Here is a 22,737-nt window from a genome sequence, read left to right on the forward strand (position 1 = left end):
GAGGGAATGGGACGGGTAGAGAAAGAGACTGACCACAGACTATTGTTTTACTTGTTACAAGAGGCATGTGTTGCCTTCATTTCTGATTAAACTTTTTGTGTCCAGATTATTGTAGGTTTACATGCAGTTGTAAGAAATAATAGTGCGATAGCTCCTGTGTGTCCTTTACCCAGTTTTCCCCAATGGTAACATCTTACAGAATCATAGTATACTGTCACAACCTGGGTATTGCCATTGACACAGTCAAGATAGAGAACATTTCCATCCCACAGGATCTCTCCTGATGCCATTTTATAGCCACTGCTGCTCCCCCACTCCCCACCAAATCATAATGATCTGATAGTGCAGTGGATAAAGTTGCAATAAAGTTTTTGTGCAGATGATCAAGGGAAAATACCCCCTGGGGAAGATGGCCCGTCTCCCACTCCCCCGGCCCTATCTGTCCCTGGCAACCTGTCATTTCAAGAATGTTATGTGGGACTTCCCTGGTGGCGCAGCGGTTAAGAATCTGCCTGCCATTGCAGGGGACATGGGTTTGATCCCTTGTCCGGGAAGATCCCACATGCCGCGGAGCAACTAAGCCCATGCGCCACAACGACTGAGCCTGCGCTTTAGAGCCCGGGAGCCACAACTACTGAGCCCACGTGCCACAACTACTGAAGCCCGCGTGCCTAGAGCCCGTGCTCTGCAACAAGAGAAGCCACCGCAGCGAGAAGCCCGCACACTGCAACAAAGAGTAGCCCCCGCTCGCCGCAACTAGAGAAAGCCCACACGCAGCAACGAAGACCCAACGCAGCCAAAAATAAAACAAATTAACTAATTAATTAAAAAAAAAGAATGTTATGTGAATAAAATCATATAGTGTGTAACCTTTTTTTTTTTTTAAGTAAAAAAAATTTTTTTTTGGCTGCGCTGCCGGTTGTGCGATCTTAGTTCCCCGACCAAGGATTGAACCCAGCCCAGGTAGTGAAAGTGCTGAGTGCTAAACACTGGACCGCCAGGGAATTCCCAGTATGCAACCTTTTGGATTGGCCTTTTTCAATCAGTGTAATTCCCTGGAGAGTCATCCAAATTGCATGAATCAACAGTGCTCCTCTTTTTTAAAAAAAAATATTTATTTATTTATTTGGCTGTGCGGGTCTTTAGTTGCAGCATGCGGGATCTAGTTCCCTGACCAGGGATGGAACCTGGGCCCCCTGCATTGAGAGTGCAGAGTCTTAACCGCTGGAACACCAGAGAGGTCCCAGTGCCGCTTTCTTTTTAATTGCTGAGTAGTATTCCATGGTTTGGCTGTACTTCAGTTTGTTTAATCACTTGCCCATTGAAGAACATCTGAGTTTTTTTCCCATTTCCTGACTATTACTGATAGAGATGCTGTGGACATTTGTGTACCTTTTTTTGTGCGAACATGCGTTCTCTGGGATAAATGCCGTAGGGTATGTGTTGCTTTTTTTGTTTTTTTTCCGGCTACGCTGTGCCACATGTGGGATCTTGGTTCCCCAATCAGGGATCGAGCCCGTGCCCCCTGCATTGGGAGCTTGGAGTCTTAACCACTGGACTGCCAGGGAAATTCCTGTATTGCTCCCCCCGCCCCACTTGATTGATTGATTGGTTGATTGGCTGTATTGGGTCTTAGTTGCGGCACGCGGGACCTTCGTTAAGGCATGTGGGATCTTTATTGTCGTTGCGGCGCACGGGCTCTTCGTTGCAGCATGAGAGCTTCTCTCTAGTTGTGGCGTGCGGGTTTTCTCTCTCTAGTTGTGGCACGTGGGCTCTGTAGTTGTGGCGTGCAGGCTCCAGAGCGCGTGGGCTCTGTAGTTTGCTGCACGTGGGCTACCTCATTGAGGTGTGCGAGCTCAGTAGTTTGGTGCGAGGGCTTAGTTGCCCCGCGGCATGTGGGATCTTAGTTCCCCGACCGGGAATCGAACCCGCGTCCCCTGCATTGCAGGACGGATTCTTTACCACTGAACCACCAGGGAAGTCCCTGTATTGCTTTTTTAAATTAAAAAAAAAAAAAAAAGGAAAAGCAATTAGAGGTGAAACAACTAATTATATGATTGCCTTTCAAAGTACATATTCAAACCCTACATTCTTGGTGTACATAAGTTATTTATGTTGATTTGTGGTGTTTAGCTCTAGCAACAAGGCAATAATAATAACGCTGTAGTTTTCCTTGTTTCTTTCAACTGATGATCTGTGTATTTATTACAAATATTAATTAACACTCACAAGCTACCAGGAGGCAAGTAATGGTTAGCGCTGGTGTGGTTAACTCCTTTATAGATAGGGAGGTTGAGGCATGGGTATTGTGGAATTTGCCATGTTGAGGCATGGGTATTGTGGAATTTGCCTAAGGTTATAGCACTGTGTTCTGACTCAGATTCATTCAGATTTATTCCTTCCCTTTCTGTCTCCTGAATTAACGCTTTGTAATTTTGACCTAGGTGTGAGGACACGAAAAGGGTTTTTTTCTGTATCTGAGGTTTAGTGCTTGTTTTATAGAAGCAATATAGTATAGTGGTTAGAGTAGGCACTTTAGCATCTGATTTTTGTTTTTTTCTTAAGTCTTTAATGAATTTGTTACAATATTGCTTCTGTTTTATGTTTTGCACATGCCGGAAAGGTAATAGGCCTTGGCCCCTGGGCCTGGGCTTCGTCTCTTGTGCTGTCTCCTGTCCCTGTTGCCCCCGCACGCTGGCCCATCCGCGCTGTGCCAGGGGGTATTGGTCGTCTCGCGGCTCAGTTCACAGTAGCTGAAAGGGACTGTGTGTGATGTTCTCATTTCTGCCCATCGTTTTCAAAGGGAGGCTCTGGCCATTGCTCCTCGGGTAAAATGCAGAGGGAGTGCTTTTTAAGATGGGACTGTCAGTGTTGGGGACACTCCTTAATTACCAAAACGGAATCCCCTTCAGTTCCTCCAGGTGTGTTGTTTTGGCACAGAAGATGTGAGTAATAGGAACTGGAGCTAAGTTGGAGTGAAAAAACGCACCGGTCCCGCCGAATTTTCCATCGAAACAGTTGATTTGTGTTGTCTCTAGGAATTCTAAAGGGCGTACCGTTGCTTCCTAACCGGAGTCATTTGAGAGATCTACCTCTGTACGTTCAAATGATTAATTTTGAGACTTTGCTCATGTGTGCAGTAAACCCTTTAATTCCCTAAGACCTTCCTTTCCTCCATCTCCTACCCCATTAAGCCCGCTTCAGTTCATCTCCTGAATTTCTTTGGAATCTGTCAGCTCTCCCTCAACACCCTAATACTGAACTTGCCTGTGTGTTGCGATTAGGTCCTAACTAGTGTCCATATATCTTGTTTCCTTCCAATCCATTCTTCACACAAAAAACCTTCAAGGCAAGTTGGAACATTGCTCATAAACATCGCTCACAAACATTGTTTTGAGAATAGAAAACACAGTGTTGGCCTTTAAGACTCTGCGTGGTCTAGAATCCTCTCTGCTTCTCTAGCCCCATCTTGTGCCACTTGTGCCCTCACTTTCTATGCTTCAGATACACTGAATTAACCTTAGTTCTCACTCATCTGACAGAAGTCAGTTCAGATATTATTTTTCACTGTGATCCCTAGCATTAAGCAAGTTGATTATCAGGTTTTGTATGAGGACTAAAACTAAACTGGGAAGTGGAAGAATTGAGTTTCAACTGTTTCAGTCAACACGCATGTATTAATGATACCTACATATTGAACACCGGGCTAGGTTTCATGAGGGATACAGAAGTTCTGGCCATCTCTGGTTTTGGATATCCCTTATTTGTTGAGACCTTTGCGTTGTTTGGTTGCCTTTTGTCTGTTTTCAAGATGGGAAAACAGGAACGAGGGAAGTATAGGTTATTACTAGGTGGGGTTGAACAAGTGGAGCAGCAAACTGCAAGGCAGAAAGAAGAGGGACGTACTATAGAGGGATATGATTTCCATTCTCAAGGCGCCTGCATCCTGTGCAGGGAGACAGCCTAACATAAAATGTGCCTAACAAAAAATATATTGACTTCTTACTAAAAATCTGCAGTTCATATAACCAAGGTGTTTATAACTTCTCCTTTAAAAGTGATATTCCTGGGACTTCCCTGGTGGTCCAGTGGTGAAGACTCTGCGCTTCCAATGCAGCAGGCGTGGGTTCAATTCCTGGTTGGGGAGCTAAGATCCCACATGCTGCGCAGCCAAAGAAATTTTTTTCAAAAGTTATACTCCTGTATTATTGAATTTAGTGGTTTAGATTTTGTTTTAATGTTAAGAAGATTTCAGTTTATTTACCAGGAACAAACAAAACATAATGTAAAAATAGTTTCCCAGAAACGATTTCCATCATTCTCTTCTTCCCTTTCTCCCGCAGACTGGTGTTTCATCTTTACAAGCTCTCTGTCTTTCCATAGGAAAGCTGTCTGGCTTGGAGGTTGCAATCCCAGGGAATTTTTCATCAGCGGGGAAGTCTCCATCACTACAGAGGGATCAAGGGAGAAGTCAGTCCCTGGTAAGTGAGATGCTCCCCCTAAACACCAACACAGCAGTCGTGTACCTTTCAAGGGGTTCAGGGGCAAGATGGGCAAGGCATTTCTACTAACTCTTCTTAAGGATCACGGACAGTGCCCTATGCTACGAGGTAAGCGGTGACTGCTGTAGTTCTTCCTGGTGATCCTTTCCTGTCACTGATTCTCGGCTTTCTTTGTATTTCATAGGACTGTTATAAGTCCAATAGAAAATGAGTCTTATTTTTAAAAAACTGAAATGTTTTACAAAGCCTAGCATTCTCATATAGAGTCCTTTCAATTCTCCCCACTTTCCCAAGAGGCTATGAACGCTTCACACCATGAACTAGGAGAGGGGGTAGAGCCCTTTCTGATGAAATACGTCAACAAAGACAGAGTCTTAGCCTGCTTGCTCTCTGGACAGGATCTCGGACTACAAGGTCTTCAATCCTGGTATAAATGAAGGAAGTGAGGACAGTTCAACTGGCACTCTCATAACAAGAGTTGTGAAACACCTTCCAAAGAGACTATAGCAGTAGATGAGGGAAGGGAGTGCTACAGTGTGGTAGTACAGGGGGAATGATCGGCTACAGCAGTGAAAAATGTGGTACCTATTGGTGTGCTCTCGGGGTTCTTGTACATGTAGCATAGATGACCTTTACAGTGGCCCTCTCACCTTCCCACCTGCATTAGGTGTTCTTTTTTTTTTTAATTTATGTTTATTTATTTATTTATTGTTTGAACTTATTTATTCTATGTGTTTATTTTTTTGGCTGCACTGGGTCTTCATTGCTGTGCACGGGCTTTCTCTAGTTGGCGGCTAGCGGGGGCTACTCTTGGTTGCGGTGTGCGGGCGTCTCATCGCGGTGGCGTCTATTGTTGCGGAGCATGCGCTCTAGGCGCGTGGGCTTCGGTAGTTGCGGCTCACGGGCTCTAGAATGCAGGCTCAGTAGTTGTGGCACATGGGCTTAGTTGCTCCACGGCATGTGGGATCTTCGCAGACCAGGGCTCGAACCCGTGTCCCCCGCATTGCATTGGCAGGTGGATTCTTAACCACTGCGCCACCAGGGAAGCCCTATTCTGTATACTTTTAAAATATTTTTTAAAATTTTACTTCTGAATCCACAGAGTTAAAATTCTTTTATTATTAAACCAAATAATATTTCTCTTTTAAAGGAGTCCTTTCTACCAAGTACCTGTATGTAAAGGTAAGACCGTGAACTGTGGGCTCTATGTAGACCGATCCATTTGATGTCAGAAGAGGTATAAAATACACTTTCACAGTTGGATTTCCTCTCCTGTGCTCTGCCACCAACATGAAAACAGCATACCCAGAGTAGCCTGGGTTTCAGTACAAGGCATGTGGAACAGACCCAAACCGTTTTTGCATCCTGATGCCAAACTCCAACTGACTCATAAGCCCATGAGTGAGGAAAGCAAATGTCTGTTGTTATAAAGCACTGAGATTTTCGAGGTTCTTATACAGTATCACGGTGGCAATAGGTAACTGACACATTAAAGGTGTTCTGTGTGATATTGATTAGACTATACATTTGGGGGGCATAATTTTATATCACAATAAAAATGTATAAGAAATATAACCATCTCGGGTTTCCCTGATAGCGCAGTGGTTAAGAATCCGCCTGCCAATGCAGGGGACACGGGTGCCAGCCCTGGTCCGGGAAGATCCCCCATGCCGCGGAGCAACTAAGCCCATGTGCCACAACTACTGAGCCTGCGCTCTAGAGCCCGCGAGCCACAACTACTGAGCCCATGCACCGAAGCCCACGCGCCTAGAGCCCGTGCTCCACCACAAGAGAAGCCACCGCAATGAGAAGCCCGTGCACCGCAACGAAGAGTAGCCCCCGCTCGCCGCAACTAGAGAAAGGCTGCACGCAGCGATGAAGACCCAACACAGCCAAAAATAAAATAAATAAAAGTAAAAAAAAAAAAAAAGAAAAGAAATATAACCATTTCAACATATAAATGTATTTATTCAAATTAAATTCAGTGCAATTTACATGTGGAACTAAGCAATTTTCTTTATACATTTAGGCATATTCCATTTATACCTACAGACAGATAAACTTTTTGCACAAGTAGGAAAACTTAAAATATATTTTGAATAGATTTGTACAAACTGTTGAATACTTTAAAATTAGTAATTGAAAGTTCCCACCCTCATTTGGAGGTAGAATGGGAACTTAACTTTCCAGTTACTGGTCTGAAAAAGAAAATAACTTGCTATAATTTTGAATGTTATATAGTATAAGCACTATAAAAATATCACTGTCATGATAGCATAGGAACACTCTAAATGTAGACCTTATGGTAGAAATTGCTAGCTGTTCACCAAAACTCATTTCTTCTTCATCCTGGAAAGCACAGCTAAACTATTCCTAGTCAGTGGAAAGTGATGTGGGCCACACCTAGGCCTAGCCCATAAAAGCCTCCCAACATGTGCTCCTCCATGCTTTTCGTCCCTTCCAGTTGACTATGATGATGAATCCAAGGTTCCATGTTTTAAAGAAAGCAGAGTCACAGTCAACCTGGGTCCCTGCTCAACGTTTCTTGAGCAAGAAATAGACTGGTATTGTGTTTGCTATCTGTTCACTGTATCATGCAAAACAATAGTAAAAGAAACAATGCCAAATAGTTATCTACCTCCCTAAAATTGAACCTCTATAGTTTTTATGTTTTCATGAACTACTTGCATTCTTATGACAAGTATTATGAGTTGAAAATACGTCAGCCACAAGTAGCATGAGTTTCACATAGGTTGTTAACTTCACTAGAAATTGAAGTAAAAACATAATAAATTATATTCTCTTCATAGCTATGTAAATAAAAGATGTTTTAATCATGTACAACCTAATGCTTAAAATTAAAATTAGGTTTTCTAACTAGAAAGACCCAATCAAGAAATTTCTTAGTTAATGACACACAAAAGTTGGTAATGTGACCTAAAATTCTCTTACCATCTGTGCCATGAAGAACAGTAATCTGTTGGACTGAAGATGATGAAGCAAACTTGACAGGAACTTTGCCCAACTTCTGTGTACTGAGGTCTGGAATATCATGTCCACGATCTTCAGCATTAACAAAAATCTCAGATGAAAACATGGTTTTTCCTGGACTCTCTGTTGTTATCTGAGTGACTGCATCAGATGATAATTTTCCAGAGAAGGGAGAAAACGGGGTCTTAATCTCCTTTGGTGATCTGAACAAAAAAGAGAAAGCACACAGCAGGTCATATCCTTGGCTTATCAAATACTGTAATTTCTTTCCAAATGTGGCTTCAATATTTTTTGGAGACACATCCAACTCAAATGGTTAAGTTATTTCTGCAGTACCCTTTGCTTTTTTACATACTTATTACAGGGTGATCATGCATGAGTTTACTTTTACTTATTTTAAAATCTACTTTTATTTTGGATTTAGAATGCTATTATATAAGGAAAGGGTACTTTTCAGTTGAAGTGGAAAGATATCCATTAAAAAATAATTACTGGAAGTCCACTATAAATTAGGGGACTATGCTAAACGCATAGAGTGTACAAAAATAAAAAAGAAACAGAGCCTTTCCTCAAAAAGTTTATATGTCAGTGGGGGAACCAGAGGTTTTTAAGGTTGTAATTATGTATATAGATTATAAAGAATCCATATTAAAACATAATGGAGTAAATAAATGAGTGTATAAATAAATAAATAATAGGAGGGAGGGAGAAGACAAATCTTGCCAACAGAAGAATTCCATATGTAGGTAACCTCCCCCCCGCCCCCCCCCGGCATCCATCTCCTCCCCAAGGAGGTGGAGGTGAAGCTTAATCTTCCCCTTAAGTCCAGTCCTGGGCTGGCCTTAATGATTGAATTCCAGAGACAGTATAAAATGGGAGAAAAAGTAACTTTACAGTGGAGAAACCAAGCAAACACCATGTTATGCAAGTGATGATGTTTCACATCACCAGTGATGTCACGGAGACACTACATACTCTCTGTTATGATGTGATGAGACGGTTACTTCGCTTCTGCGGTATTCTTTGTCAAAACCTATAACTCCAGTCGAATCATGAGAAAAACATCAGCCAAACCCAGACTGAGAACAATTCTACAAAATATCAGACAAATATTCCTCAAGACTGTCAAAATCATGAAAAACAAGGAAGGAATGAGGAACTGTCATAGACCAGAGAAGACTAAGGAGACATGACAACTAACTAAGTGGAATGTGATATACTGGATTGGGTCCTAGAACAGAAAAAGGTCATTAACAGGAAAACTGGTGAAATCCAAAAAAAGTCTTAAGTTTAGTTAATAGTAATGTATAAATGTTGGCTTTTTAATTTTGAAAAATATACTATGGTAGTATAAGATGTTAGCAATAGGAAAAACTGGGAGAGAGGTAAAGGGAACTCTGTTTGTATCTTTTCTGCAGATTTGAAATTATTTGAAAATGAAAAAGGTCATTTTTAAAAAATGGAGTAATACTGTATTGTATTATATCACAGAAGAAGAAGACCTTTTAAAAGGTCTTTTAAATCTCTACCCTCTATATACTATTCACTAATTAAAAGGACAATTATGAGAAAAGAAAATAGGCCCATCTCCCTTATGTATACAGAAGCAAAAATCATACACAAAATGTTAGACAATCAAATGTAGAGTGTGTGAGTGAGTGAATGTGTGTGTGTGTGTGTGTGTGTGTGTGTGTGTGTGTGAATTCCTACCAAGTTGTTTTACTCCAGAAATGCAAGGTGAGTTAACATTCAAATATCAATAAATGTCATGCACCACATCCATAAAATAAAGGAGAAAATGTATATGATCATATCAGTATAGTCAGATAAAGCATTTGATAAAATTCAATAATTATGTATGATTAAAAACTCATAGCAAAGGGAAACTACAAAAAACTTTAGAGCCACCATCCTATTTATAGTGAAATGTGGAGAACGTCCACTGTAAGATTAGGAACAAAATAAGAATGCCAACTCTTACCTTTTCTATTCAACCTATTAGTAAAAGTATTAAATGGCATTAGCAGTAAGGCAGGAAAAAGAAATCAGAAATATAAGGCTAAGAAAGGAAGAAATCATACTGTCACTTTCCATAGTTGATATAATTAAGGATACAGAAAATCCAAAACCATCTACAGATAACTTATTAGAATATCAGTTAGTTTTTAGAAGAGTTGCCAGATAAGAGACCAAACATTAAAAAATTCCACTAACATTTTTCTGTGTCTGAAAAGTTATAAAATTAAAAACTAAAAAATATGCCATCTACATTATCATCAAAACATCATATACCTAATAATAAGTGTAATAAAAAATGTAAGAACCCTATTAGAATAGAAAACTATTGATATATCATAGAGAGAAATTAAAGGTGATCTAAATAGGATTTCTGCTTTGAGGCAGGATGTATAGGCATACCTCACTTTATTGCACTTCACTTTATTGTATTGTACCTTGCAGATAATGCTTTTTTTTTTTTTTTTTTACAAATTGAAGGTTTGTGGCAACCCTGTGTCAAGCAGCTCTACTGGTGGTGCCATTTTTCCAACAGCATTTGCTCACTTCGTGTCTCTATGTCATGTTTTGGTAAGTCTCACAATATTTCAAACTTTTTCACTATTATACTTGTTACATGATCTGTGATCAGTGATCTTTGATGTTACTATTGCAAAAAGATTACAGCTTGCTGAAGGCTCAGATGATGGGTAGCATTCTTAAAGTCTACTTTCAAATTAAGATATGTACTTTTTTTAGACATAATGCTATTGCACACTTAATAGACTACAGTATAGCATAAACATAACTTTTACATGCACTGGGAAACCAAACAACTCGTGTGACTTGCTTTCCTATGATATTCTCCTTATTGTGGTGTCTGGGACCAAAGCCATATCTCCATAATAATATGCCTGCACTAGGTAGGCACAGGCCATCACTCCTGCTGCAACGAGCAAACAAACTTGAATAAAAGATCATCGAGCTAAGGAAGCAATCAAGAAACAATATCAACTAATATGCTAGAGAGGGACATTTAGAGATTTGGAGCAGGGGTTTGGTGTAGGGAGACATACTCCACTGGAAAAGAGAAATCACCATATCTTTTGATGAACTCATTTGCTGGCATGATGGAGTGAAATCTAGCAGAATGTCAAGCCGATTTCCCCCACAGGACATTTCCTTAGTGTCAGGGTGGTATAGGATGATGGGGGACTGAGCCAAGAAAGCAGAGTGAAATTTCCTGCACAGTCATGGCACTAACAAACCAAATCCCGCTAGATAAAGGGGCCTGTGACAATCATTAGGTCTCCTCTTCAAGACATTTGCCAGTTTTTGAACCTATATAAAGCAGGAAGCTAAATACCTAATGCCTGAGGGAGAGAACTTTCCAAAGTGAGGAATTAGAGACCTACCAGACTCACAGTAAAAACCCAGAAGTGCCATCCCCAAGAAGGGGGCTGAGTCAGAAAAAGTGAAGTCATCTGCAATGTTTCAGTGTTTATGAGACAAATTTTCACTGAGAAAGTGTAACGGCAACAAATACATAGCTGGTCTCTCCTTACATTTGCCATACTCTGAAGCTGTGAGAACTGAGAGCCTAAAGAGCTGAATTCAAACATCTGAAAGACTGAAGTCAATAACTGACTGTATTTATTGAAGAATCAAAGACCTGTCAGGCTCACAGCAAAAATCCAGGGAGGCCACAAATTAGGAAAAATCATAGGTAGGATGAGACAACTAAAGCTCCAACCCAGTTCTGACCTAGTAAAATTCCTGAAATGACTGAAATGATCAGCCACTCTGATTCACAGAGAAAAGGGTAAATCTTCTCTGGTGCAAAGTAATAGCATCTTCAGTCTCTATGAATTTTTTATTCACCACGTCCAGCACACAATCAAAAATTATGAAATTCCTGAAGCAGGAAAAAGTGACTAAAACTTAAGACAAAAAAAAAAAAAAAAAAAAAAAAACCAAGAAAAATTGATTTAGAGGGAATTCAGATTCTGGAGTTAGCACAGAACTTTAAAATGACTATATTGAGAGTAAAAGATGGGGGTTAATAGATTAAAATATGGAGAATCTCAACAGAAAATTGGAATCAATTTTAAAAAATCAAATACAGATAAATGAAAAATAAGAAAACTGATCCCCAGCAGACCTTAGGGAATACTAGAAGAAATTTTTTTGGGCTGAAGTAAAATGGCCCAACATAGAACAGAGCTGGGCTCTCGGTCCCATATTGAACTCGACTTGGAAGAGGCGAGTCCGGTCTCAAAACGGAGGTAAAACCGCCGCCCGGTCGCCCCCAGCCCGACTCCGGCCGCCGCCGCCGCCGGGGGGAGGAGGGCCATGATCCAAAGGAACCAGAACAGTTGAGAAAACTGTTTATTGGTGGTCTGAGCTTTGAAACTACAGACGATAGCTTAAGAGAACATTTTGAGAAATGGGGCACACTTACAGATTGTGTGGTGATGAGAGACCCCCAGACAAACCGTTCCAGGGGCTTTGGTTTTGTGACTTACTCTTGGGTTGAAGAGGTGGATGCAGCAATGTGTGCTCGACCACACAAGGTTGATGGGCGTGTAGTGGAACCAAAGAGAGCTGTTTCTAGAGAGGATTCTGTAAAGCCTGGTGCCCGTCTAACAGTGAAGAAAATTTTTGTTGGTGGTATTAAAGAAGATACAGAAGAATGTAATTCGAGAGACTACTTTGAAAAGTATGGCAAGATTGAAACCATAGGAGTTATGGAAGACAGGCAGAGTGGAAAAAAGAGAGGATTTGCTTTTGTAACTTTTGATGATCATGATACAGTTGATAAAATTGTTGTTCAGAGATACCACACTATTAATGGGCATAATTGTAAGTGAAAAAGGCCCTTTCTAAACAAGAAATGCAATCTGCTGGATCACAGAGAGGTCGTGGAGGTGGATCTGGCAACTTTATGGGTCGTGGAGGAAACTTTGGAGGTGGTGGAGGTAACTTTGGCCGTGGTGGAAACTTTGGTGGAAGAGGAGGCTATGGTGGTGGAGGTGGTGGCAGCAGAGGTAGTTATGGAGGAGGTGATGGTGGATAAAACGGATTTGGAGGCGACGGTGGTAACGATGGTGGTGGTCCTGGTTACAGTAGTAGAGGAGGCTATGGTGGTGGTGGACCAGGATATGGAAACCAAGATGGTGGATATGGTGGCGGTGGTGGAGGATATGATGCTTACAATGAAGGAGGAAATTTTGGAGGTAACTATGGTGGTGGTGGTGGGAGCTATAATGATTTTGGAAATTATAGTGGACAACAGCAATCAAATTATGGACCCATGAAGGGGGGCAGTTTTGGTGGAAGAAGCTCGGGAAGTCCCTATGGTGGTGGTTATGGATCTGGTGGTGGAAGTGGTGGATATGGTAGCAGAAGGTTCTCAAAACTCAGAAGAAAAGGGCTACAGTTCTTAGCAGGAGAGAGAGCGAGGAGTTGTCAGGAAAGCTGCAGGTTACTTTGAGACAGTCGTCCCAAATGCATTAGAGGAACTGTAAAAACCTGCCGCAGAAGGAACGATGATCCATAGTCAGAAAAGTTACTGCAGCTTAAACAGGAAACCCTTCTTGTTCAGGACTGTCCTAGCCACAGTTTGCAAAAAGTGCAGCTATTGATTCATGCAACGGAGGGTCAATTAGATGTACATTCCTGAGGTCTTTTATCTGTTGTAGCTTTGTCTTTTTCTTTTCATTACATCAGGTATATTGCCCTGTAAATTGTGGTAGTGGTACCAGGAATAAAAAATTAAGGAATTTTAAACTTTTCAATATTTGTGTAGTTCAGTTTTTCTACATTTTAGTACAGAAACTTTAACAAAATGCAGTTTTGAAGGTGTTTCCTTGTGAGTTAACAAGTAAAGAAGATCATTGTTCATTAATATTTTGTATGAATTTTGCTAAAGTTAACTGTAAAGAAACACCTGCTGACTTGCAGTTTAAGGGGATCTATTCTCCCCATTTCCAAACCATGAAATGAATGGGCTCTGACATGTGGAGAGAATAGATATTTGTATGTTTGCAATGTGTGTTTTAGATAATAGAATTGGGTATTTAAATTAGCATATTTGTGAATTTAATAGCTTTAAGATTTACTTCAAATGAAAAATCTCAGAATTCAAAAAAAAAAAAACAAAAGAACAGAGCTGGGAGCGCGATTGGCGCTGCCTGCGGGGGAGGAGCGCCGCCGCCGCCGCGAGCTGGGAGCTCGATTGGCGCTCCCTGCGGGGGAGGAGCGCCGCCGCCGCCGCCGCCGCGAGCTGGGAGCTCGACTGGCGCTCCCTGCGGGGGAGGAGCGCCGCCGTCGCCGCCGCGAGCCGGGGGCTCGATTGTCGCTGCCTGCGGGGGAGGAGCGCCGCCGCCGCGAGCTGGGAGCTCGCTTGGCACTGCCTGCGGGGGAGGAGCGCCGCCGCCGCCGCCGCCGCCGCGAGCTGGATTGGCGCTGCCTGCGGGGGAGGAGCGCCGCCGCGGCCGCCGCCGCGAGCTGGGAGCTCGTTTGGCGCTGCCTGCGGGGGAGGAGCGCCGCCGCCGCCGCCGCCGCGAGCTGGGAGCTCCATTGGCGCTGCCTGCGGGGGAGGAGCGCCGCCGCCGCCGCCGCCGCCGCGAGCTGGGAGCTCGACTGGCGCTGCCTGTGGGGGAGGAGCGCCGCCGCCGTCGCCGCCGCGAGCTGGGAGCTCGCTTGGCGCTGCCTGCGGGGGAGGAGCGCCGCCGCCGCGAGCTGGGAGCTCGCTTGGCACTGCCTGCGGGGGAGGAGCGCCGCCGCCGCCGCCGCCGCCGCGAGCTGGATTGGCGCTGCCTGCGGGGGAGGAGCGCCGCCGCCGCCGCCGCCGCGAGCTGGGAGCTCGTTTGGCGCTGCCTGCGGGGGAGGAGCGCCGCCGCCGCCGCCGCGAACTGGGAGCTCGATTGGCGCTGCCCTGCGGGGGAGGAGCGCCGCCGCCGCCGCCGCCGCCACGAGCTGGGAGCTCGATTGGCGCTGCCTGCGGGGGAGGAGCGCCGCCGCCGCGAGCTGGGAGCTCGATTGGCGCTGCCTGCGTGGGAGGAGCGCCGCCGCCGTCGCCGCCGCGAGCTGGGAGCTCGGTTGGCGCTGCCTGCGGGGGAGGAGCGCCGCCGCCGCGAGCTGGGAGCTCGATTGGCGCTGCCTGCGTGGGAGGAGCGCCGCCGCCGTCGCCGCCGCGAGCTGGGAGCTCGGTTGGCGCTGCCTGCGTGGGAGGAGCGCCGCCGCCGTCGCCGCCGCGAGCTGGGAGCTCGATTGGCGCTCCCTGCGGGGGAGGAGCGCCGCCGTCGCCGCCGCGAGCCGGGAGCTCGATTGTCGCTGCCTGCGGGGGAGGAGCGCCGCCGCCGCCGCCGCCGCGAGCTGGATTGGCGCTGCTTGCGGGGGAGGAGCGCCGCCGCCGCCGCCGCCGCCGCCGCGAGCTGGGAGCTCGATTGGCGCTGCCTGCGTGGGAGGAGCGCCGCCGCCGTCGCCGCCGCGAGCTGGGAGCTCGATTGGCGCTGCCTGCGGGGGAGGAGCGCCGCCGCGGCCGCGAGCTGGGAGCTCGATTGGCGCTGCCTGCGTGGGAGGAGCGCCGCCGCCGTCGCCGCCGCGAGCTGGGAGCTCGATTGGCGCTGCCTGCGTGGGAGGAGCGCCGCCGCCGTCGCCGCCGCGAGCTGGGAGCTCGATTGGCGCTGCCTGCGTGGGAGGAGCGCCGCCGCCGTCGCCGCCGCGAGCTGGGAGCTCGATTGGCGCTGCCTGCGTGGGAGGAGCGCCGCCGCCGTCGCCGCCGCGAGCTGGGAGCTCGATTGGCGCTGCCTGCGTGGGAGGAGCGCCGCCGCCGCCGCCGCCCCCGCCGTCGCAGTCGTCGTGAGTGAAGAAGCGCCTCGGTGACGCCTGGTGAGGGCCCTCGCCGACGCCTGGGCTTACCTGCCGCCCGGCCAGCTCCGCTCGTTTCCCGTCCCCCGCGGCCCGGCGCGGGGCAGGCCTGCCAGGGCCATGGAGGACGAGGTGGTCCGCATTGCCAAGAAGATGGACAAGATGGTGCAGAAGAAAAACGCGGTGAGCGCGGCGGGCGGCGCGGGCCGGAGGGAGGCCGGGCGGCGGGCGGGGGCCAGTCGGCCTGAGGGGGCTCCCGGCCCGCGGTGAGCGCGGCGGGTGCTGCGAGACGGCGGCGAGGCCCGCGCTCTGGGGAGGGGTTCCTGGGGAGGGGGGAGCTTCGTGTCCCGCGGCCGCGTCCCGGGCAGGGGTTCTGGGGGGCGTCCTGTCCCGCAGCTGCGTCCCGGGCAGGGGTCTGGGGGGCGTCCTGTCCCGCAGCTGCGTCCCGGGCAGGGGTTCTGGGGGGCGTCCTGTCCCGCGGCCGCGTCCCGGGGAGGGGGTCCTGGGGGGGTCCCGGGGAGGGCGTCCGGTCCCGCGGCCACCGGCGCTGGGATCCGCCCTGGGCGCCCGAGGCCCCTCGTGATTAGCGCAGCCCGGTAAACTCTATGGAGGCATCCTCCTCATTATTTTAAACGTGACGGTGGTAAAGCCTCGCTGGTTTAGCTGAAGAGTGCAGAGAGCCCTCCCTGTTTGAAAGAATTGGTTCTCTTTCCCGGGCTCATTGGCCAGCAGCGAGAAAACAACATCAAACAGAGGTTTGTGATCAGTTTTAGACATGAAACTGTTCAAGCAAAACGTGAATTTCCTGGATCTTATTTTTGAGGAAGGCTGAACATTCCCTTGATTGTCTCAACTCCCCTGCATGTTTGCTTAGCAATTAAAAAAGGTGAACTACGCCAGTGTACTTGGCAAGTTGCTAAACTTTTTGGAAAAAGTGGATCTTGTTAGGCCGCGGAGTGCGGGGAGCTGTGTTTAAGGCATTGCCGCCGACGAGGCTGTGCTGCCGGCTGGATTTGGACACATGTCGTTGCTGGTCCTCTCAGTGGTTTACAGTTGCTACCGGTGGCGTTTTCTGTTACTGATAACGTGTGCACGTGAACGTGGTCTCTTGCGGTTTGTATGAGGTGCTCCAGTTTCTGCATTTCTTTCCACCTGTGTGGGCCACTCTCAGTCCCTTGCTTCCGAGTCGTCTGTATTTTCAGCTAAACTTCTGAAATTCTAAGTCCAACGAATGTGAAGGAGAGAAGGGCTGCTCTGATTTGCACAGCACTTTGGAGTTACAAAGCGTTTGTGCAGAATTCTTTGGGGACTCACGACAGCTGTGTTGCATTCATTTTACAGAATAAGAAACTGAGTCAGACCAAGCAGTTCACCTCCTTAAATGAAGTGTGCGTTGTGGATTAAGCCAGGACCCGAGTTTTCTGCTGGGCAGCATGCAGAAGTAGTGTTAAACACCGAATTCTTAAGACTTCAGACTTGGTGTGCGCCTCTTTTCCTTTAACAGGTGCATTGCCCGGCGTGTAATTTCATACCCTGTTCATCTGTCTTTGCAATTTTGGCTTTTTAAAGGATTTCCTGTTTGTTTTCTGTTGCAGACGTTGCCGGTGCCATTTATTGTTTCTGTTGATACAGGCCTTTCATTCCTCACTGCAAGTGATGAGTTCTGTATATTTGATTGGCTGAACGTTTCTGTTATTCTGTTTAAACTGGCAAGTTTTTTTTCTTTGCCTAGAGAACCCTAGACTCCCCTAGTAGAAGCTGGCTCCTAGGGAAAAAGGCCGTTTCTTGGGTAATTTTTTTCTCGAACTCAGGCTATAAAATGTGTACCTTTTAATCATCTAGTGCACTAGGTGTTTTTGTTTGTTTCCTTTCCTTGAAATAGACGTTTCCTAGAAATGAGGAATTCCTTAGTGAGCAAGTATGGAGAAGACCAGTTTGTATTTATCTGCAGTTCTCAAATTATAAACATATAATGCGTCAGCAGGAGAATGAGGATAAGCTCCACAGATGATCCTCAAGTCTCACTTTTCTTTTCAAATCTTATATTTCTAGTAGTACAGAACTTTACCAATATAAAAACTTGCCCCCCCCCCCCCAAAAAAAAGAACACAACTGCAGGAAAGAACAAAGAGCACTTAAAGTGTGTGTGTGTCTAATATATACATGTACATATACCCAGGTACATACACCTTTATATTTATATGTTATTTTGTAAATAAGTGACAATAATAATGTCTTGTGGAGATGTAGAACAGAAGTATACAACGAAAGCACAAACAGCAGGAGGGGCAAATGGAGTTAAACTGTTCAACCTCCATGGGATGGTTCCATGGAGGAGGCAGAGAGGGGGATGGGATCCTCGAAGAGCTGCTGAAGACCTTGCATTTTTTGCAGATCTCTTTAGAATGCTACTTGCATATTGTGCTCTCACTGAATGCACCTGGCTGAGCTATGGCACATTAGCACGGTAAACATTTGTCAGATTTGCCCTAGTCAGAAAATTTTCTATACCTGCCATCCTGCTTGGCACTTAAAAAAAAATTTTTTTTTTTTAAGCTCTCTATGATATAGGGATGATGGGTGAAGAAGGTAGGCTGCAGGGTAATATGTAGTATGTATGATCCCATTTTGATACAGTAAACAGAAAGTATTAAATGCATGCCTGTTTGTATGAGCAGTGAGTTTGCATGGTTATCTCAAGAGGGAGGGAATGGGACGGGTAGAGAAAGAGACTGACCACAGACTATTGTTTTACTTGTTACAAGAGGCATGTGTTGCCTTCATTTCTGATTAAACTTTTTGTGTCCAGATTATTGTAGGTTTACATGCAGTTGTAAGAAATAATAGTGCGATAGCTCCTGTGTGTCCTTTACCCAGTTTTCCCCAATGGTAACATCTTACAGAATCATAGTATACTGTCACAACCTGGGTATTGCCATTGACACAGTCAAGATAGAGAACATTTCCATCCCACAGGATCTCTCCTGATGCCATTTTATAGCCACTGCTGCTCCCCCACTCCCCACCAAATCATAATGATCTGATAGTGCAGTGGATAAAGTTGCAATAAAGTTTTTGTGCAGATGATCAAGGGAAAATACCCCCTGGGGAAGATGGCCCGTCTCCCACTCCCCCGGCCCTATCTGTCCCTGGCAACCTGTCATTTCAAGAATGTTATGTGGGACTTCCCTGGTGGCGCAGCGGTTAAGAATCTGCCTGCCATTGCAGGGGACATGGGTTTGATCCCTTGTCCGGGAAGATCCCACATGCCGCGGAGCAACTAAGCCCATGCGCCACAACGACTGAGCCTGCGCTTTAGAGCCCGGGAGCCACAACTACTGAGCCCACGTGCCACAACTACTGAAGCCCGCGTGCCTAGAGCCCGTGCTCTGCAACAAGAGAAGCCACCGCAGCGAGAAGCCCGCACACTGCAACAAAGAGTAGCCCCCGCTCGCCGCAACTAGAGAAAGCCCACACGCAGCAACGAAGACCCAACGCAGCCAAAAATAAAACAAATTAACTAATTAATTAAAAAAAAAGAATGTTATGTGAATAAAATCATATAGTGTGTAACCTTTTTTTTTTTTTAAGTAAAAAAAATTTTTTTTTGGCTGCGCTGCCGGTTGTGCGATCTTAGTTCCCCGACCAAGGATTGAACCCAGCCCAGGTAGTGAAAGTGCTGAGTGCTAAACACTGGACCGCCAGGGAATTCCCAGTATGCAACCTTTTGGATTGGCCTTTTTCAATCAGTGTAATTCCCTGGAGAGTCATCCAAATTGCATGAATCAACAGTGCTCCTCTTTTTTAAAAAAAAATATTTATTTATTTATTTGGCTGTGCGGGTCTTTAGTTGCAGCATGCGGGATCTAGTTCCCTGACCAGGGATGGAACCTGGGCCCCCTGCATTGAGAGTGCAGAGTCTTAACCGCTGGAACACCAGAGAGGTCCCAGTGCCGCTTTCTTTTTAATTGCTGAGTAGTATTCCATGGTTTGGCTGTACTTCAGTTTGTTTAATCACTTGCCCATTGAAGAACATCTGAGTTTTTTTCCCATTTCCTGACTATTACTGATAGAGATGCTGTGGACATTTGTGTACCTTTTTTTGTGCGAACATGCGTTCTCTGGGATAAATGCCGTAGGGTATGTGTTGCTTTTTTTGTTTTTTTTCCGGCTACGCTGTGCCACATGTGGGATCTTGGTTCCCCAATCAGGGATCGAGCCCGTGCCCCCTGCATTGGGAGCTTGGAGTCTTAACCACTGGACTGCCAGGGAAATTCCTGTATTGCTCCCCCCGCCCCACTTGATTGATTGATTGGTTGATTGGCTGTATTGGGTCTTAGTTGCGGCACGCGGGACCTTCGTTAAGGCATGTGGGATCTTTATTGTCGTTGCGGCGCACGGGCTCTTCGTTGCAGCATGAGAGCTTCTCTCTAGTTGTGGCGTGCGGGTTTTCTCTCTCTAGTTGTGGCACGTGGGCTCTGTAGTTGTGGCGTGCAGGCTCCAGAGCGCGTGGGCTCTGTAGTTTGCTGCACGTGGGCTACCTCATTGAGGTGTGCGAGCTCAGTAGTTTGGTGCGAGGGCTTAGTTGCCCCGCGGCATGTGGGATCTTAGTTCCCCGACCGGGAATCGAACCCGCGTCCCCTGCATTGCAGGACGGATTCTTTACCACTGAACCACCAGGGAAGTCCCTGTATTGCTTTTTTAAATTAAAAAAAAAAAAAAAAGGAAAAGCAATTAGAGGTGAAACAACTAATTATATGATTGCCTTTCAAAGTACATATTCAAACCCTACATTCTTGGTGTACATAAGTTATTTATGTTGATTTGTGGTGTTTAGCTCTAGCAACAAGGCAATAATAATAACGCTGTAGTTTTCCTTGTTTCTTTCAACTGATGATCTGTGTATTTATTACAAATATTAATTAACACTCACAAGCTACCAGGAGGCAAGTAATGGTTAGCGCTGGTGTGGTTAACTCCTTTATAGATAGGGAGGTTGAGGCATGGGTATTGTGGAATTTGCCATGTTGAGGCATGGGTATTGTGGAATTTGCCTAAGGTTATAGCACTGTGTTCTGACTCAGATTCATTCAGATTTATTCCTTCCCTTTCTGTCTCCTGAATTAACGCTTTGTAATTTTGACCTAGGTGTGAGGACACGAAAAGGGTTTTTTTCTGTATCTGAGGTTTAGTGCTTGTTTTATAGAAGCAATATAGTATAGTGGTTAGAGTAGGCACTTTAGCATCTGATTTTTGTTTTTTTCTTAAGTCTTTAATGAATTTGTTACAATATTGCTTCTGTTTTATGTTTTGCACATGCCGGAAAGGTAATAGGCCTTGGCCCCTGGGCCTGGGCTTCGTCTCTTGTGCTGTCTCCTGTCCCTGTTGCCCCCGCACGCTGGCCCATCCGCGCTGTGCCAGGGGGTATTGGTCGTCTCGCGGCTCAGTTCACAGTAGCTGAAAGGGACTGTGTGTGATGTTCTCATTTCTGCCCATCGTTTTCAAAGGGAGGCTCTGGCCATTGCTCCTCGGGTAAAATGCAGAGGGAGTGCTTTTTAAGATGGGACTGTCAGTGTTGGGGACACTCCTTAATTACCAAAACGGAATCCCCTTCAGTTCCTCCAGGTGTGTTGTTTTGGCACAGAAGATGTGAGTAATAGGAACTGGAGCTAAGTTGGAGTGAAAAAACGCACCGGTCCCGCCGAATTTTCCATCGAAACAGTTGATTTGTGTTGTCTCTAGGAATTCTAAAGGGCGTACCGTTGCTTCCTAACCGGAGTCATTTGAGAGATCTACCTCTGTACGTTCAAATGATTAATTTTGAGACTTTGCTCATGTGTGCAGTAAACCCTTTAATTCCCTAAGACCTTCCTTTCCTCCATCTCCTACCCCATTAAGCCCGCTTCAGTTCATCTCCTGAATTTCTTTGGAATCTGTCAGCTCTCCCTCAACACCCTAATACTGAACTTGCCTGTGTGTTGCGATTAGGTCCTAACTAGTGTCCATATATCTTGTTTCCTTCCAATCCATTCTTCACACAAAAAACCTTCAAGGCAAGTTGGAACATTGCTCATAAACATCGCTCACAAACATTGTTTTGAGAATAGAAAACACAGTGTTGGCCTTTAAGACTCTGCGTGGTCTAGAATCCTCTCTGCTTCTCTAGCCCCATCTTGTGCCACTTGTGCCCTCACTTTCTATGCTTCAGATACACTGAATTAACCTTAGTTCTCACTCATCTGACAGAAGTCAGTTCAGATATTATTTTTCACTGTGATCCCTAGCATTAAGCAAGTTGATTATCAGGTTTTGTATGAGGACTAAAACTAAACTGGGAAGTGGAAGAATTGAGTTTCAACTGTTTCAGTCAACACGCATGTATTAATGATACCTACATATTGAACACCGGGCTAGGTTTCATGAGGGATACAGAAGTTCTGGCCATCTCTGGTTTTGGATATCCCTTATTTGTTGAGACCTTTGCGTTGTTTGGTTGCCTTTTGTCTGTTTTCAAGATGGGAAAACAGGAACGAGGGAAGTATAGGTTATTACTAGGTGGGGTTGAACAAGTGGAGCAGCAAACTGCAAGGCAGAAAGAAGAGGGACGTACTATAGAGGGATATGATTTCCATTCTCAAGGCGCCTGCATCCTGTGCAGGGAGACAGCCTAACATAAAATGTGCCTAACAAAAAATATATTGACTTCTTACTAAAAATCTGCAGTTCATATAACCAAGGTGTTTATAACTTCTCCTTTAAAAGTGATATTCCTGGGACTTCCCTGGTGGTCCAGTGGTGAAGACTCTGCGCTTCCAATGCAGCAGGCGTGGGTTCAATTCCTGGTTGGGGAGCTAAGATCCCACATGCTGCGCAGCCAAAGAAATTTTTTTCAAAAGTTATACTCCTGTATTATTGAATTTAGTGGTTTAGATTTTGTTTTAATGTTAAGAAGATTTCAGTTTATTTACCAGGAACAAACAAAACATAATGTAAAAATAGTTTCCCAGAAACGATTTCCATCATTCTCTTCTTCCCTTTCTCCCGCAGACTGGTGTTTCATCTTTACAAGCTCTCTGTCTTTCCATAGGAAAGCTGTCTGGCTTGGAGGTTGCAATCCCAGGGAATTTTTCATCAGCGGGGAAGTCTCCATCACTACAGAGGGATCAAGGGAGAAGTCAGTCCCTGGTAAGTGAGATGCTCCCCCTAAACACCAACACAGCAGTCGTGTACCTTTCAAGGGGTTCAGGGGCAAGATGGGCAAGGCATTTCTACTAACTCTTCTTAAGGATCACGGACAGTGCCCTATGCTACGAGGTAAGCGGTGACTGCTGTAGTTCTTCCTGGTGATCCTTTCCTGTCACTGATTCTCGGCTTT

The 22,737-nt window shown here is 45.7% G+C and overlaps 1 protein-coding gene and 1 pseudogene across 12 annotated transcripts in view; both read left to right on the plus strand.

The window, feature by feature from the left end:
* The window catches only part of LOC309621775 (uncharacterized protein), a 243,846-nt gene that overhangs the window by 25,980 nt on the left and 195,129 nt on the right, over positions 1-22,737 (plus strand). For 3 of the 11 annotated variants that reach the window (XM_082409122.1, XM_082409123.1, XM_082409125.1), the window contains 3 exons: positions 4,384-4,481; positions 9,990-10,079; positions 22,450-22,547. In XM_082409122.1, the coding sequence (XP_082265248.1) occupies positions 4,384-4,481; positions 9,990-10,079; positions 22,450-22,547 (286 nt within the window). Of the gene's footprint in view, positions 1-4,343; positions 4,482-9,989; positions 10,080-15,266; positions 15,546-22,409; positions 22,548-22,737 lie in introns of those variants that run through there. The other 8 variants (XM_082409116.1, XM_082409121.1, XM_082409119.1 and 5 more) reach the window with 6 other exon arrangements.
* Positions 11,747-12,981, plus strand: LOC309621777 (heterogeneous nuclear ribonucleoprotein A3 pseudogene; annotated as a pseudogene). The gene has a single exon. The product of its transcript is annotated as a heterogeneous nuclear ribonucleoprotein A3 pseudogene (transcript).

Source organism: Balaenoptera borealis (genome assembly GCF_965194805.1).
Source record: "Balaenoptera borealis genome assembly, contig: HAP1_SCAFFOLD_981, whole genome shotgun sequence".
NCBI classification, from domain to species: domain Eukaryota; kingdom Metazoa; phylum Chordata; class Mammalia; order Artiodactyla; family Balaenopteridae; genus Balaenoptera; species Balaenoptera borealis.